This window comes from Cydia fagiglandana, chromosome 6 (genome assembly GCF_963556715.1).
Source record: "Cydia fagiglandana chromosome 6, ilCydFagi1.1, whole genome shotgun sequence".
Taxonomy (NCBI): Eukaryota; Metazoa; Arthropoda; class Insecta; order Lepidoptera; family Tortricidae; genus Cydia; species Cydia fagiglandana.
The window spans coordinates 11,132,423-11,145,274 of NC_085937.1; the positions used below are offsets into that span (position 1 = coordinate 11,132,423).

General features: G+C 37.9%; 1 protein-coding gene across 1 annotated transcript in view; it reads right to left on the minus strand.

The window, feature by feature from the left end:
- Window positions 1-12,852, minus strand: part of LOC134665247 (telomerase-binding protein EST1A) — a 50,436-nt gene that overhangs the window by 10,489 nt on the left and 27,095 nt on the right. The window contains exons 16-20 of the mRNA XM_063522132.1: window positions 9,474-9,547; window positions 9,173-9,270; window positions 7,047-7,209; window positions 6,175-6,292; window positions 1,789-1,965 (exon numbers count right to left, since the gene is read on the minus strand). Of these exons, the coding sequence (XP_063378202.1) occupies window positions 1,789-1,965; window positions 6,175-6,292; window positions 7,047-7,209; window positions 9,173-9,270; window positions 9,474-9,547 (630 nt within the window). The remainder of the gene's footprint in view (window positions 1-1,788; window positions 1,966-6,174; window positions 6,293-7,046; window positions 7,210-9,172; window positions 9,271-9,473; window positions 9,548-12,852) is intronic.

Sequence of the window (12,852 nt, forward strand, 5' to 3'; positions counted from 1 at the left end):
ATGCAAGTCGGACTCGCGCACGAAGGGTTCCGTACCATTATGCAAAAATCACGTTTGTTGTATGGGAGTACTTAAATATAAATTACGGTGTTTCATTTTTCCCAATTTTCGATTTTCATCTGACTTTGCTCGAATTCTTGTTCTAACTGATAAAAAAATGTTATACGTTAAAAAAAATTAAAATCGGTCAACATTTAGAGGTTGCACATCATCAACAAAGATTTTTCAAATAACCAACGACTCTACATCGGAGGGTAGAAAATGGTTTAAGCGGCTATCATCAAAGCGGAGAGTAGTGTGATACTGAACCTTCTACATATAAATTAATTTTAAAATTAGTAGTAAAACTTCGATTTTTGTTACTCGATAAATGTTCTAATTAAGATTTTTCAGTTTTTCCACCTTTTTCCAAAGGAAAAGTGCTTTTACCGTGTATTAGACGCAAAATTCAGGTTTCTCATTCGATTTCAGTATTAGTTCATTATATTTTGTCAATTTAGAACATAGTTCATTTACACGCAATGTATGGGGTTCTCACTCTACCTTTTCAACTTGTACAACCTCTAAACATTATTCGATTCTTTTGAAAATTGAAATAGATAGTTTTTAGTGTGGGGAGACTCCATTGGTGAGCAAAGTCAGGAAACATATTACAACTTTTTTTTCTCCATACAAAAGTGAATCACCCTAATATAAATACTTAAATATTTTATTTTATTTTTAGTATTCGTTGTTATAGCGGCAACAACAACATCGAACAACAACATCACGGAAATAAATCATTTATGAAAATTTCAACCAACAAAAATTTATCACGGTTCTTGAGATACAGCCTGGTGTCCGACAGACGGGCAGTGGAGTAATAGGGTCCCGTTTTTACCCTTTGTTGGTTTTTACTAATCTTATAAGAGCGAAAGTGTGTCTGTCTGTTACCTCTTCACGCTTGAACCGCTGAACCAATTGAGATCAAATTTGGTATAGAGATATGTAGTTTTGAGTCCCGAGAAAGGACATATGGTTGTTTTTATCCCAGAAATCATCCGTTAAGGGGGCGAAAAGAATGGGGAATCAATAACCGCTGAACCGATTTAGATGATATTTGTTATGGAGATAGTTTGAAATATGGGTACAGATAAAATAGTTTTATAGAAATTATCCTTTAACCCTTTAACCGCCAGAGTCTGATATATAAGACATTACATATCCAGCTCATTTCGCCACAGTCTGATAAACAAGACAAAGATCTGATTTGGTTTTTGCAGCACATTTATATCTCCCGTAACTATGCCAATCTTACTCTGCGTCGTACAATTACTGCCGGTGGCGACACGAGCACGCTCGCTCAAAAATTCCTGGCGGTTAAAAGGTTAAGGGTGTAAAAAGGGGGATAAAAGTTTGTATGGGGAATCAATAATTTCTCAATTAAGGAAAAACTCAATATTCTAATTACTAATCCACGCAGACGAAGTCGCAGGCAAAACCTAGCAATTACTCTAAAAGTAATGAATTCGTCAGCCGCGTATACCTAAATATTTTTAGTTCTGTAATGTACCTACATTAACCTGAAAAGATAACTGACTGGGGTCAGGGATATCTACAGCTTGTTGTACGTACATTAAAATATAGTGATGAAATAATGAATAAAATAACTGCGACTAGATCTATAATGATCAGGTTTTTGCGAGACAGGATATAAAAAGAGAGCAACATAAGATTTACGAACAAGTTATCGAGACCATACAATAAAGCTAATTTGTTTGTGTTTGGCTCTTTTATTGATATACGGACCTGCATACGCTGCCGGCGCCTCTCAAAGTTGGCCTTCCTATTCTCGAGCTGTTCCTTCCTGCGCAGCAGCCTCCTGGTGGCCTCGTCGGGCCCCTCGGCCCCTGCGGCCTCCTCGGCGAGGCTGGGCGGCCCGCTCGCCGCCGCGCTCGTGCTATCTTCATCCTCAGAGTCTTCGGACTGCAACAGCGGATTTCCATTAATCATATGTAATACCAAGGCGGCTTTTCGCAGTCAAGTAGCGATGTTAATTCGCACTGATTATAGCGCCCTTCCCAATTTTTATTTTATTAAACTCCTATATAGATCGCTAAGCGATTTATTCATTCGGATTCGGAAACCTAACTATTATTTGAATAACAAATTTTTATATAATGAATTATGATTCGGTTAAATTATGTTCTAATGTATGGGCAAGAAAAACTAATTATAGCCAGCATTCTATGAATGTAGTATGATACCTTTGGGTATGGTGCTTTACGCACACTAGCGTCCCTCCCCCTCCCCCTGACGCAACCCCCCCTTTTAGCATGAAATATGTCCCGGTTTACGGTTTTTTTTTATTTTCGAGAAAAGTATTAGAGTTAGGAAATAAGTGTCAAAGTAAGAAATAATCCTTATTAAATTTGAAACAAAAAAGGTTATATACAACTTTTTAGTAAGACTCACCATATTCATGTATTAACTTGTTGAAGTTCATTATAAGTTAGTACATGATAGTACTGAAAAAAATCTTATACGGAAAATAAGCTTGCAAGGTTATTGTCCTGTATGATTTCTTTTAGTACTATCACGTACTATGTTATATTGATCTTCTGCAAGTTTTTCAACGGTAAAATTTTGTCGAAGTTCATCTAGCCATAACATGAATATGGTGCGTCGTATCAAAAAAATGAATATAACCTTTTTTGTTTAGAATTTAATAGGGAACATTTCTTTCATTGACACTTTTTTCCTATATTGTATACTTTCCCCAAAAAACAAAAAAAACTCTCAACCGGGACATATTTATGCTAAAAGGGGGGGGTTGCGTCAGGGGGAGGGGACGGGACGCTAGCCTGCGTAAAGCACCATACCCAAAGGTATCATACTACATTCATAGAATGCTGGCTATAATTAGTTTTTCAAAAAACACAATTTGACCGAATCATAAGCTTAAGCCTTTTTGATAACCACAGTCTAACAAGATGACAGGAGAAGAACATCTCAAAATTTACAACATTGTTATTCAATGAATCACCACTAAAGATCACACGCTAAATATTCAAGACGGCCCTCTGCCAATTTTAATAATTATAATTTATTTACATAATACATACATAGATATACAGAGGTAGTGCAGTAACTGTACAAATACTAAACTAAATGAATTGGAAAACTTCTCAGCTATGTGTATTTTTATAAAACCTTATCGGGTTCTGTATTTTTTTTAAAACTGATTAATAATATCTCTATACTATCGTAAATAAAAAAACGGCATAGTACGTGACGGACCACGCGTAGTGACGGGTTGCATGCTGCATGCTTTAAAGTGTAACTAAAAGTTGTAAGATCTATCGAGTCTTGATTTTGTGACTTCAGTTCTATAGAAAAAAAATCAAGAACACAGGTCTAAAACGCACTTTAATAGTTTGTAATTATTTATGCACAAAAGGTAAAATGCGTAATTTTATGTTTAAGGGATTACTTTATTTTGTTAAAACTTACAACAAATATTCAAGAATATGAGGTCCCGAGCACGCACATCCATCTCGCTCACGCTTAGTGAAAGAGGAGAACACGAACCTACGGGGCCCTAAATGGCCAGAGCATGGTCTGCGGGCGAAATTAGTGTCTTTTTTTGACATACCGACTACAGAACCCTAAAATTTGAAACTTGTTTCATGTTGATAATTGCAGATCATTGCTGTAAAGTAGTTTAACACAAATTGGACTTTATTGCTGCAATTTCAACTAAAAGTGGTCGTTAAATTAAGCATAGTTAAATTAACAAACCAGATCGGCGTATCCAGGAATTGTTAGGTCATAGGTGTGCCTATCGCGAACTGGTAGTTAAGAATACATATCAGACGCGAGTGGATTTGCTTTACAATAATATTTGAGAATAGTTCTTGCGACAGTTGGTTAAACATGACGCACAAACATTAGCTGTATGTCTTACAATGTATGTGCCATTGTCGACACAGGTATCGACCATTCTTAAACCGTATTGCAATGAGATAAGGTCTACCAATGTTACGCGTAGGTATAGCTGTTGGTACAAAGCTGCTGCTAAAACTCAAACAATGAGTATCCATATGTATTCAGCGGGGGTCGACATCTCGAATAAATATGCAAAAAGATACAAAAAAAACCGGGCAAGTGCGAGTCGGACTCGCGCACGAAGGGTTCCGTACCATAATGCAAAAAAAAAAAACAAAAAAAAGCAAAAAGAAAACGGTCACCCATCCAAGTACTGACCCCTCCCGACGTTGCTTAACTTTGGTCAAAAATCACGTTTGTTGTATGGGAGCCCCATTTAAATCTTTATTTTATTCTGTTTTTAGTATTTGTTGTTATAGCGGCAACAGAAATACATCATCTGTGAAAATTTCAACTGTCTAGCTATCACGGTTCGTGAGATACAGCCTGGTGACAGACGGACGGACGGACAGCGAAGTCTTAGTAATAGGGTCCCGTTTTACCCTTTGGGTACGGAACCCTAAAAAACTAAATTCGTGTCTCGTTGAGTAATATTAATACCATTACACAAAATCACCCAAATCATTACTTCGTTAGTTTATATCAGCAACTCGCTTTGAGAACAGGATGTTCAATTAAATCCTTATAACACCTAACGGTATAATCGTTAAATGGACTAACGGAATAAACGGGAATACTAACTCTTAATAATGGATTAATAACTATTCCTATTTCGCCTTTACGATCACAAAATTACTAAGGAATATAAAACTGAATGAAACTACCGTTTAAAATTGAATACGGATAAAAAGAATACAACAGCTTTGGTGTGAAAACTTACGCTTATTATTTTCTATTAATGTTTCTACGCGTTTATTCATTCCTTTATGGCAGCTATATACAGGCCATAACACGAGCTATTATCTGACTTAATAGGCTAAGATGGACGCCTATGCTTGGTATTAAACTAAACAATAATTATATGCCATTGTTTTTATTTTCGAAAAGAGGACGGTTAAAACGTAGGTACAGCTTGGCAAAAAAGAGTAGGAATTAAAAAGTGGCAACACTGTGGTGTCGTCCCTTTCAAACCAATTTATATAAGAAAACGGGACGACACTACAGTGTTGCCACTTTTTAATTTCTACTCTTTTTTGCCAAGCTGTATATGGGCTCTTGCACGAGAAGATGTTGCGCGTTAACTATGTAGTTGGGTCGATCAACTATTTCTTGTTGTTATTCTGCGCCATCAGCCAGGAGACAATAGTAGCATAGTTTCTTAGAAGAGCTGCTGTACCATTTTCTACAAACGTGCTTAGTAGATGTCCCATTATGGAAAGGCCTTATAACTACCAAAAAATCAAGTTTGGTTAATTTAAATACGAAATGACGAAACAAAAGTATTTTAAGAGTGACCCAGGAGACCGTAACCATGGCAACTAGTGACAAGAAAATGTTGATTCACCCAGTTACGCAATTGCATATATACTTTGGCACAGCGACTTTGTCAGTAAAAAAAGATGCCAAATTTTAAAAAATGTAGGTGCGAAGGGTTGTACTCCCATAGTAAATATGAAGTCGTACTCGTATTTCGGTGAAGGGAAACATCATGAGGAAACCCGTCTAATCCCAATAAGGTCTAGTTTACCCTCTGGGTTGAAACTATTGAAGGTCAGATGGCAGACGCTTTCGTTAAAACTAGTGCCTACGCCAATTCTTGGAATTAGTTGCCAAGCGGGCTGCAAGCTCTCATGAGCCATGGCAACATGCCGGGACAATACGAGGAAGAGAAAATTTGACTTTTGTGACTTTTTCTACTGACAAGTTGGGTGTGTTATACAACTACTAGCAGGCGTGGCTCACTCCGCGATTTCGTCGCTTTGCTACAGGTAGCTAAAAGTCCATCCGTTCGACCCCAATTTTGGGGTTTGCCATAAGCCGCGCGTGCCGCTGTCGCCACCTAGCGGCCATATCTGTGCTGATCGTGACAGACGCGTTTTGTTAGAGAGTGAGTCTTCTATACCTAGTACTATTATTTATTCTGTGCTACAGTCAACGGTAAAAATATGGGTGTAGACAACTTACTCAAAAATATGTCCCATAGTTCTTAATTCACTGACATATGAGTTATGGGACATATTTTTGAAATGATTTGTACACCCATATTTTTACCGTTGACTGTACTAGGTTAAAATGATGTTAATTCACCAAGTGTTGCAGCGGGGTGTGGTGCGTGTGCACTTGCTGCACGGCGCTGACGTAGCGCGGGGCGCCGCTCGTCGGGTACTCCAGCCGCAGCACCGGCGGCTCCACGCCCACCAGGTATCTAAAACCAAACACCTTGTTTTGGAATATACCTCAATATTCATTTTTTCACTAATAAATAAGAGCAAGTGATGTATTCTTACCTGTACTACTTAAATTATTTTTTACTTTTTGGGACCAAAGAACGCACCCTTATGTCTGAAGTGCCTAGCCAAGATAACAATCGTTCATCGACAAACGCCAAACGAAAAACACGAAATGTATCGGGATGATAGATGCTACAAAAAGTGACGTGACTATCTATATCCATACATTATTTAAGTTTCGACAGGCGTTTTCTATCAACGATTGTCAGCTTGGCTAGGGTGCACAGAGTACTAAAAATAAGTGCGTTATTTGTGCCTCCGACCCTTTTAACAGGGTTATCGGAATGTTTACGGCGCATCGTACTTATGTACTTATAGCGTCATAATGTGTTCTCTGTATATAGCAGATTCCTAGCAATATCGGCGGGCGCCCACACCGACTTCATGTGTGTGAGCGAACACACTGTCCAACATCACCTCTAGATATAGTCTCTCTGTGCAGAGAGAAAGAGAGAACAGTACTTTCCTCGTGCGGCATGGTGCTTGGCGAGCGGGTCGGCGCGACACGCCGACGGCGCTGGCTCCATATGTACAGTAAGCTACAGAGTTAAGTGACCAGCATAGAAATTTATTTTGGGAGGGAGGTCACTTAATTCTGCAGTTTACTGTACAGGACGTGAAGTTGGCGACGAGTCAACACACCCTGACGTTACCTCTGGATCTACTCACTCAGTGCCGAAGAACAGCAGTTTCCTGGTGCGCAGCGCGTGCTCGGCGGCGTGGTGCTTGGCGGGCGGGTCGGCGCGCGCCCACGCCGCCGCCGGCTCCATGTACATGAGCGGCGTGAAGCCGGCCAGCGACGAGTCCTCGGCTAATCGCACCGACACGTAACCTGCCGTAATAATATTAATACAATTGCAGGGACAGTTTCCTCCTTTTAGTTATGACTTATGACTAAGTCGATATTAGGCCAGCCGCATATTGGATATGAATACAGGTTCGGTTACAACGCAAACGAAATGTCTAAATCTGAAATTAAGACTTCGTGAAATGGCCAGTATTTTTCACACAAAATGAAAAATGTATATCTGGTTTTCTTGGCTCAATAGAAGACTGCGCACTTTATCGTTATTTTTTTATAAAATAACGAAGTTAATAAACTCGTTTACGACCACTTTCTAGTGGTACGTAGTTACGAATAAAAGCATTTAATAAAAGTCATAGTTTAATTTGTACTCAGCTGTGGAAACGCACAGTAGGTGCTAAACAGCACCTACAAACAATTTACTACAATGCGGATAGTAGCAGCCGTGCAGAATACAAGTTAATTAGGTACTACTTCGATCGTAAACTTTACTCTAATCTCATGGTTAGCTAGGAAATGTAATAATGGTAGGTTGTTATTGTATGGTTAGAAAAATATCCTTAATAGGCGTACGCGTCTCGTTTTCTATCAAATTAAGAAAACTAGTTTATACAATTCAACATGTAGGTACCGTCATCCTTACTTAAAGCCAGTTGCACCAACCAACCACATTTGACAGACTGATCAACGTCAGCCAGCGCGCCCCGGCGCTTTACTTTCCTTTAAGTTTCATACTTTCCATAGATAAAAATTTAGCAAACTCTTTAACGATACGCACAGTTTGGTGCAACCGACCCTTACTCTGGCTAGACATATACGCACACAGGTACCACGACTTATTTATTGCCATCTTTGCTCTTCAAATAATGATCATACTTTATTAAGTAAAGGCTCGTAATCTATAATTTATAAAGGAGCCAATTCACTCTTATCTTTTGTTTTATCGTTCGATTTAATAGACTTGATTCGACTATAAAAGCGTTACATAAATAAATTTAATGTAAAAAGTTTTAACGTGGTGATGTAGACTGCTTTTACGATAATATATGTAATTGTAAATTGCATATTCAACCCTCACGCGTCTCATTTTAATATTAGATAGGGACATGAAAAAAATATAACTCTACAAATAGATTTTAACCTCTTGGGGTTCAATGTCCTAATACTAGTACAAATTACCTCCAATGAAATTTAAATCTTAGTGAAATGGAATAGAGTTTCTTTTATTTCGTTTCGTTCGATTTTAAAACAAAACAAATTCAACTCTATTTTCTAATACCGTTGATTCAAATTCGATTGCCAATTTTCCTTGTGTGGTGGGCCGCTAGAGGTTAAATTACCTTTTTTAACATGATATGTTAATTTAATTTTTGGTTATGGAATAAATTGGTTTTTATTTTATTTTATGTTATTATTATATATACATGAACCAACTATTAATCTATCTTTGGTATAAAATAAACTTCATGTTACGTTTTATAAATTGCGTCTTTGGATTATTATTCGAGCGTTTGCAGTAAACTAGGCTCATAACTTAACTAAAATTGAACGCTAATAAGGTAAATGATCAAAGCTCGATCGTTAAGGTTCGTAATTCTAAGATAAGAACCCAAAACTCACAAACAAAAAATCCATAAAATATGCTCGTGTATTTTTTTATTAAATAATGTTACAAATTTATATCACGATTGCCAGTTAAACTCAATCAAATCTTCCAAGAATGCCATAGACTAAACAAGTTGGGACTGACCAACTCAAAGGCGAGGAACCATCTCGGAAATTCTATGACGTGGTGAGGAAAGCGATGGACCGGAATCGATGGCGAGAGTGTGTTCGTGCCCGAACAAAACCCACCAACCACGATCATCAGTCATGATGGATGCGACCAAGAAGAAACAAGTTGGAACCTATTTTGCATTTTCTGTACTGTGCCCCAAAATGTGCTCACGTAAGTGAAGCGACTGAAATTAGATTACACATTGTCATTTACCTTCTTTTGATTCACTTTCCAACTCTATCGTCTTATCGTCGAGGTCTTCGAGGATGTTCATGAGTTTCGCGAGCCAGTCCCATGGACTGCTTTCAGTTCTAAAACAAAAATACATTTTATTAAATATAAATATGTGAATCAACAAAAATTAAGGCACCAAAATTTTCGAAAAACTAGAAATGAGGAATTAAAATAAAAGTTATATTAATAAAAAAAAAAACATTTATTTAATACCATATTAATAAGGCAAGCTCAAACTTTAGTTTACTGCACACCACTATAAGCATTCGAAGGAACTTACCCTATCTCGAAATTGTCGAAGGACGGCGGTGGATTCCAAACGCTACTGTGGCAAAGCATCCAATCCGACCACACCTACACAAAAGAAACAAATAAAATTAAATGCTCCCGCCGCGACATGTACCTAGGGTGAAAAAACGAAAAAATGTTTCACTCTAAAATTAGCATAGGCGCCGTTCTGGGCGCCAATGGGGAGGATAAATATTGCAAAACAAAATAAAAAAACGCCGTTTGAAAATACGTTTGTTTCAAGCAGCTTAATGACTAGGTCGGAATGTAGTTTGTAAAAGCGAGGCATTTATTGATTGCCTACCCATTTCATTACCTGCTAGTTTCAGTAAACTAGCAGACTCAGTAAATAAAAAATAAACCTATTAAAAGTAAAGTATTAAAAAGCTATTAAATTTCACTTTTATTTTGCTGTAATGTCGTTCATTATTCCGCGTATACCTACAGCAATCCATATCGCATCTTTTTTTTACTAATATTGTGTAATAAAGTTATTTTTAATTCAAATTAAGTCATCTCAAGAGACATATTTATAGAATACATAAATTAATCTTTAATGCCAATTGCATCATCGCACGCAGCAAAGCTCTGTAGAAAATGGCGTTCAGGTTCCAATTTTTTCATTGAAACTTATGAAAATCATTTCATTATAATTTTGTAATATTTAACTTTTATTTCGCTATATTATAGCTTTTGACATAACTTCGTGTGTAAACGAGTAACTGGGAACCTACTTTTTTTATATATTACAGATATAATAAAAAGACTAACATGTGCTATAGTTACTTCTGTAATGCAAATCACTGTGCTATTATTACATATTACAAAGGGCCAAATAAGCGAAAAAATAATACATTTGATAATAAGTTTCCTGTTGCTAACCAAGTCAGAAAATTGCTTTGTAAATCGCACGTCAACTTTATTAATTAATTTGTTATTTACCTCATAGTCTAATAAAACATGGTCTTCTCTTCCCAGAGTGACACAAACCTACGTCACAATAACATGGCCGCTATACAGGGTGATCAATCTAAATGGGTCAGTATGGAGAAGTCAGAAACTATAAGAGATAGCGAAATCTGTTCTTAGGAACCATGGCTTCGATTTTAGATTTAATAATAATGGCATTCAATTTTTTTTTTAATCTATCATACATAACCGGGATTCGAACATGGTCAATATTCTTGTTGTTTGTTTGTATGGCAACTTTTAAACGATGCCGCTGGCTGATAGCTGGGGGGTGCTCGACCAAATATCATAGAGGGCCCCGAGACAAAACAAACCACATTTAAAAAAATTCAATATGGCCGACTTTTTTTTAATTTTTTCAAGTTGGTCCGAGCGCGCTGAGATTTGACATGTGGCGAGCCTAGGGGCCCAAGATTACCATGTCAAAAATTTTTTTTTGAAAAAATCCAAAATGGTGGCGGACACGGGCAAAGTCAAATTTCCAAGTAGGTTAAGCGAGCCCGAAGGGCGAGCTTCTGGCCGGGAAGCCGAAGGCCGACCCCGGCGGAGAGCCGAAGGCCGACCCCGACTCCCAATAGGAAAAGTGTTGGGTCGTGTTTAAGCTCCAACTGCCCCCTCTCATGTGACGCTTCAGGCCTTCAGCCCTACGCGGAGCTCGGCCTTTGGCCTTCGCAAGCCTCGACGCTTCGCCGTCGGGAATTCGGCCCGCCGGCTTCGCGCATCAAGACAGTTGATTTGGTAAAACGCTTGGAAGCACCGCATTCATGCAGCTCGGCCTTCGGCCTCGCGTTTTGGGAGTCGGGGTGGAGGCTCCGGGCCTTCGGCCTTCCGCCGGGATCAGCTTTCGGTCTCCCGGCCTGAAGCTCGCCCTTCAGGCTCGCTTAACCTACTTGGAAATTTGACTTTGGCCGTGTTCGCCGCCATTTTGGATTTTTTCAAAAAAAAATTTGACATGGTAATTTTGGGCTCCTAGGCTCGTCGCATGCCAAATCTCAGCGCGCTCGGACCAACTTGAAAAAATTAAAAAAAGTCAGCCATTTTGAATTTTTTTTAATGTAGTTTGTTTTGTCTCGGGGCCCTCTATGATATTTGGTCGAGCACCCCCCAGCTATCACGCATCGTTTAAAAGTTGCCATACAAACAAACAACAAGAATATTGACCATGTTCGAATCCCGGTTATGTATGATAGATTTAAAAAAAAAATTAATGCCATTATTATTAAATCTAAAATCGAAGCCATGGTTCCTAAGAACAGATTTCGCTATCTCTTATAGTTTCTGACTTCTCCATACTGACCCATTTAGATTGATCCTGCGATCATATATAACTAAGGATACCGCCTTTAGGAACGTTACCGTTCAAATTCTCGGGCCAAATTAGCACACATACACAATTACGCCTACATTCAAATAAGACGACGCGTTTACAGAGCCTGTAATCAAAGCTGGTAAACAAAATAATAGTCATCTTTATTACACTAATGGTACATAGCTAAGTGTAGATGAAATGCATATAATGTCAATAACTACCAATCAGCGACATTAATCCGCTAATAACCTTCTTGCTGTACGTACTGGCCGCTGAGAGTTCGCGGTTCATATTTGATTAGAATATGACTTGGACAGGGATAGGTTTATGCCATACAGTGAAGAACCAGTCAAATAATTCACGTATAATAATTTAATGCAGATTAAAAGATAACTAGTTAAAATGTTGTTATGACATGACAGACTAACTCAACATAAGTAAATATATCATTGTTGTATAAATGTATTCCGCTATAATAAGTATTTTGTATATTTTATTATCAATCTGCATGGCAGTGCGAAGTCACGTTCAGGTATAGTCTGTCCGTTTTTCTAAGATCAAGTACGCCATAGTAAATGTATGGCGAACTTGATCTTAGAAATAGGACTGGCTATACAGTCTGCAAAATTTACATGGGTACACGAATCGGGTCAAAAATATTTTGAACAGGCGGAGTCACAATAAATCCCCACTTTCAGTTCAGAATATTTTATATGTATATAGCCGGTCAAGCAAGTTTGTCAGTAGAAAAAGGTGCAAAATTAAAATTTTGTATAGGACCACAGCCGTTCGCGCGCTTACATTTTCTAAATTTGCCGCTCTTATAATATTTTAAACTTTCGCGTTTTGAACACATATTAACTCACATTATACGAAACGAAACTGATTTACGTCGGTAAATCAAGGTAATTGAATATAATTCGCGTTAGACCCGTCTATAATGTGAGTTAATATGTTTGCCGCTCTTTTCTACTGACGGAAATAGCTTGAGAGAGAACCTACATAAATGTGACAGTTGAGGGTGGATTCAATAGATCAACATTTTCAGATAATGTGTGTATTTGTTAAATTAATTCAGTGAAAGCATGATAGG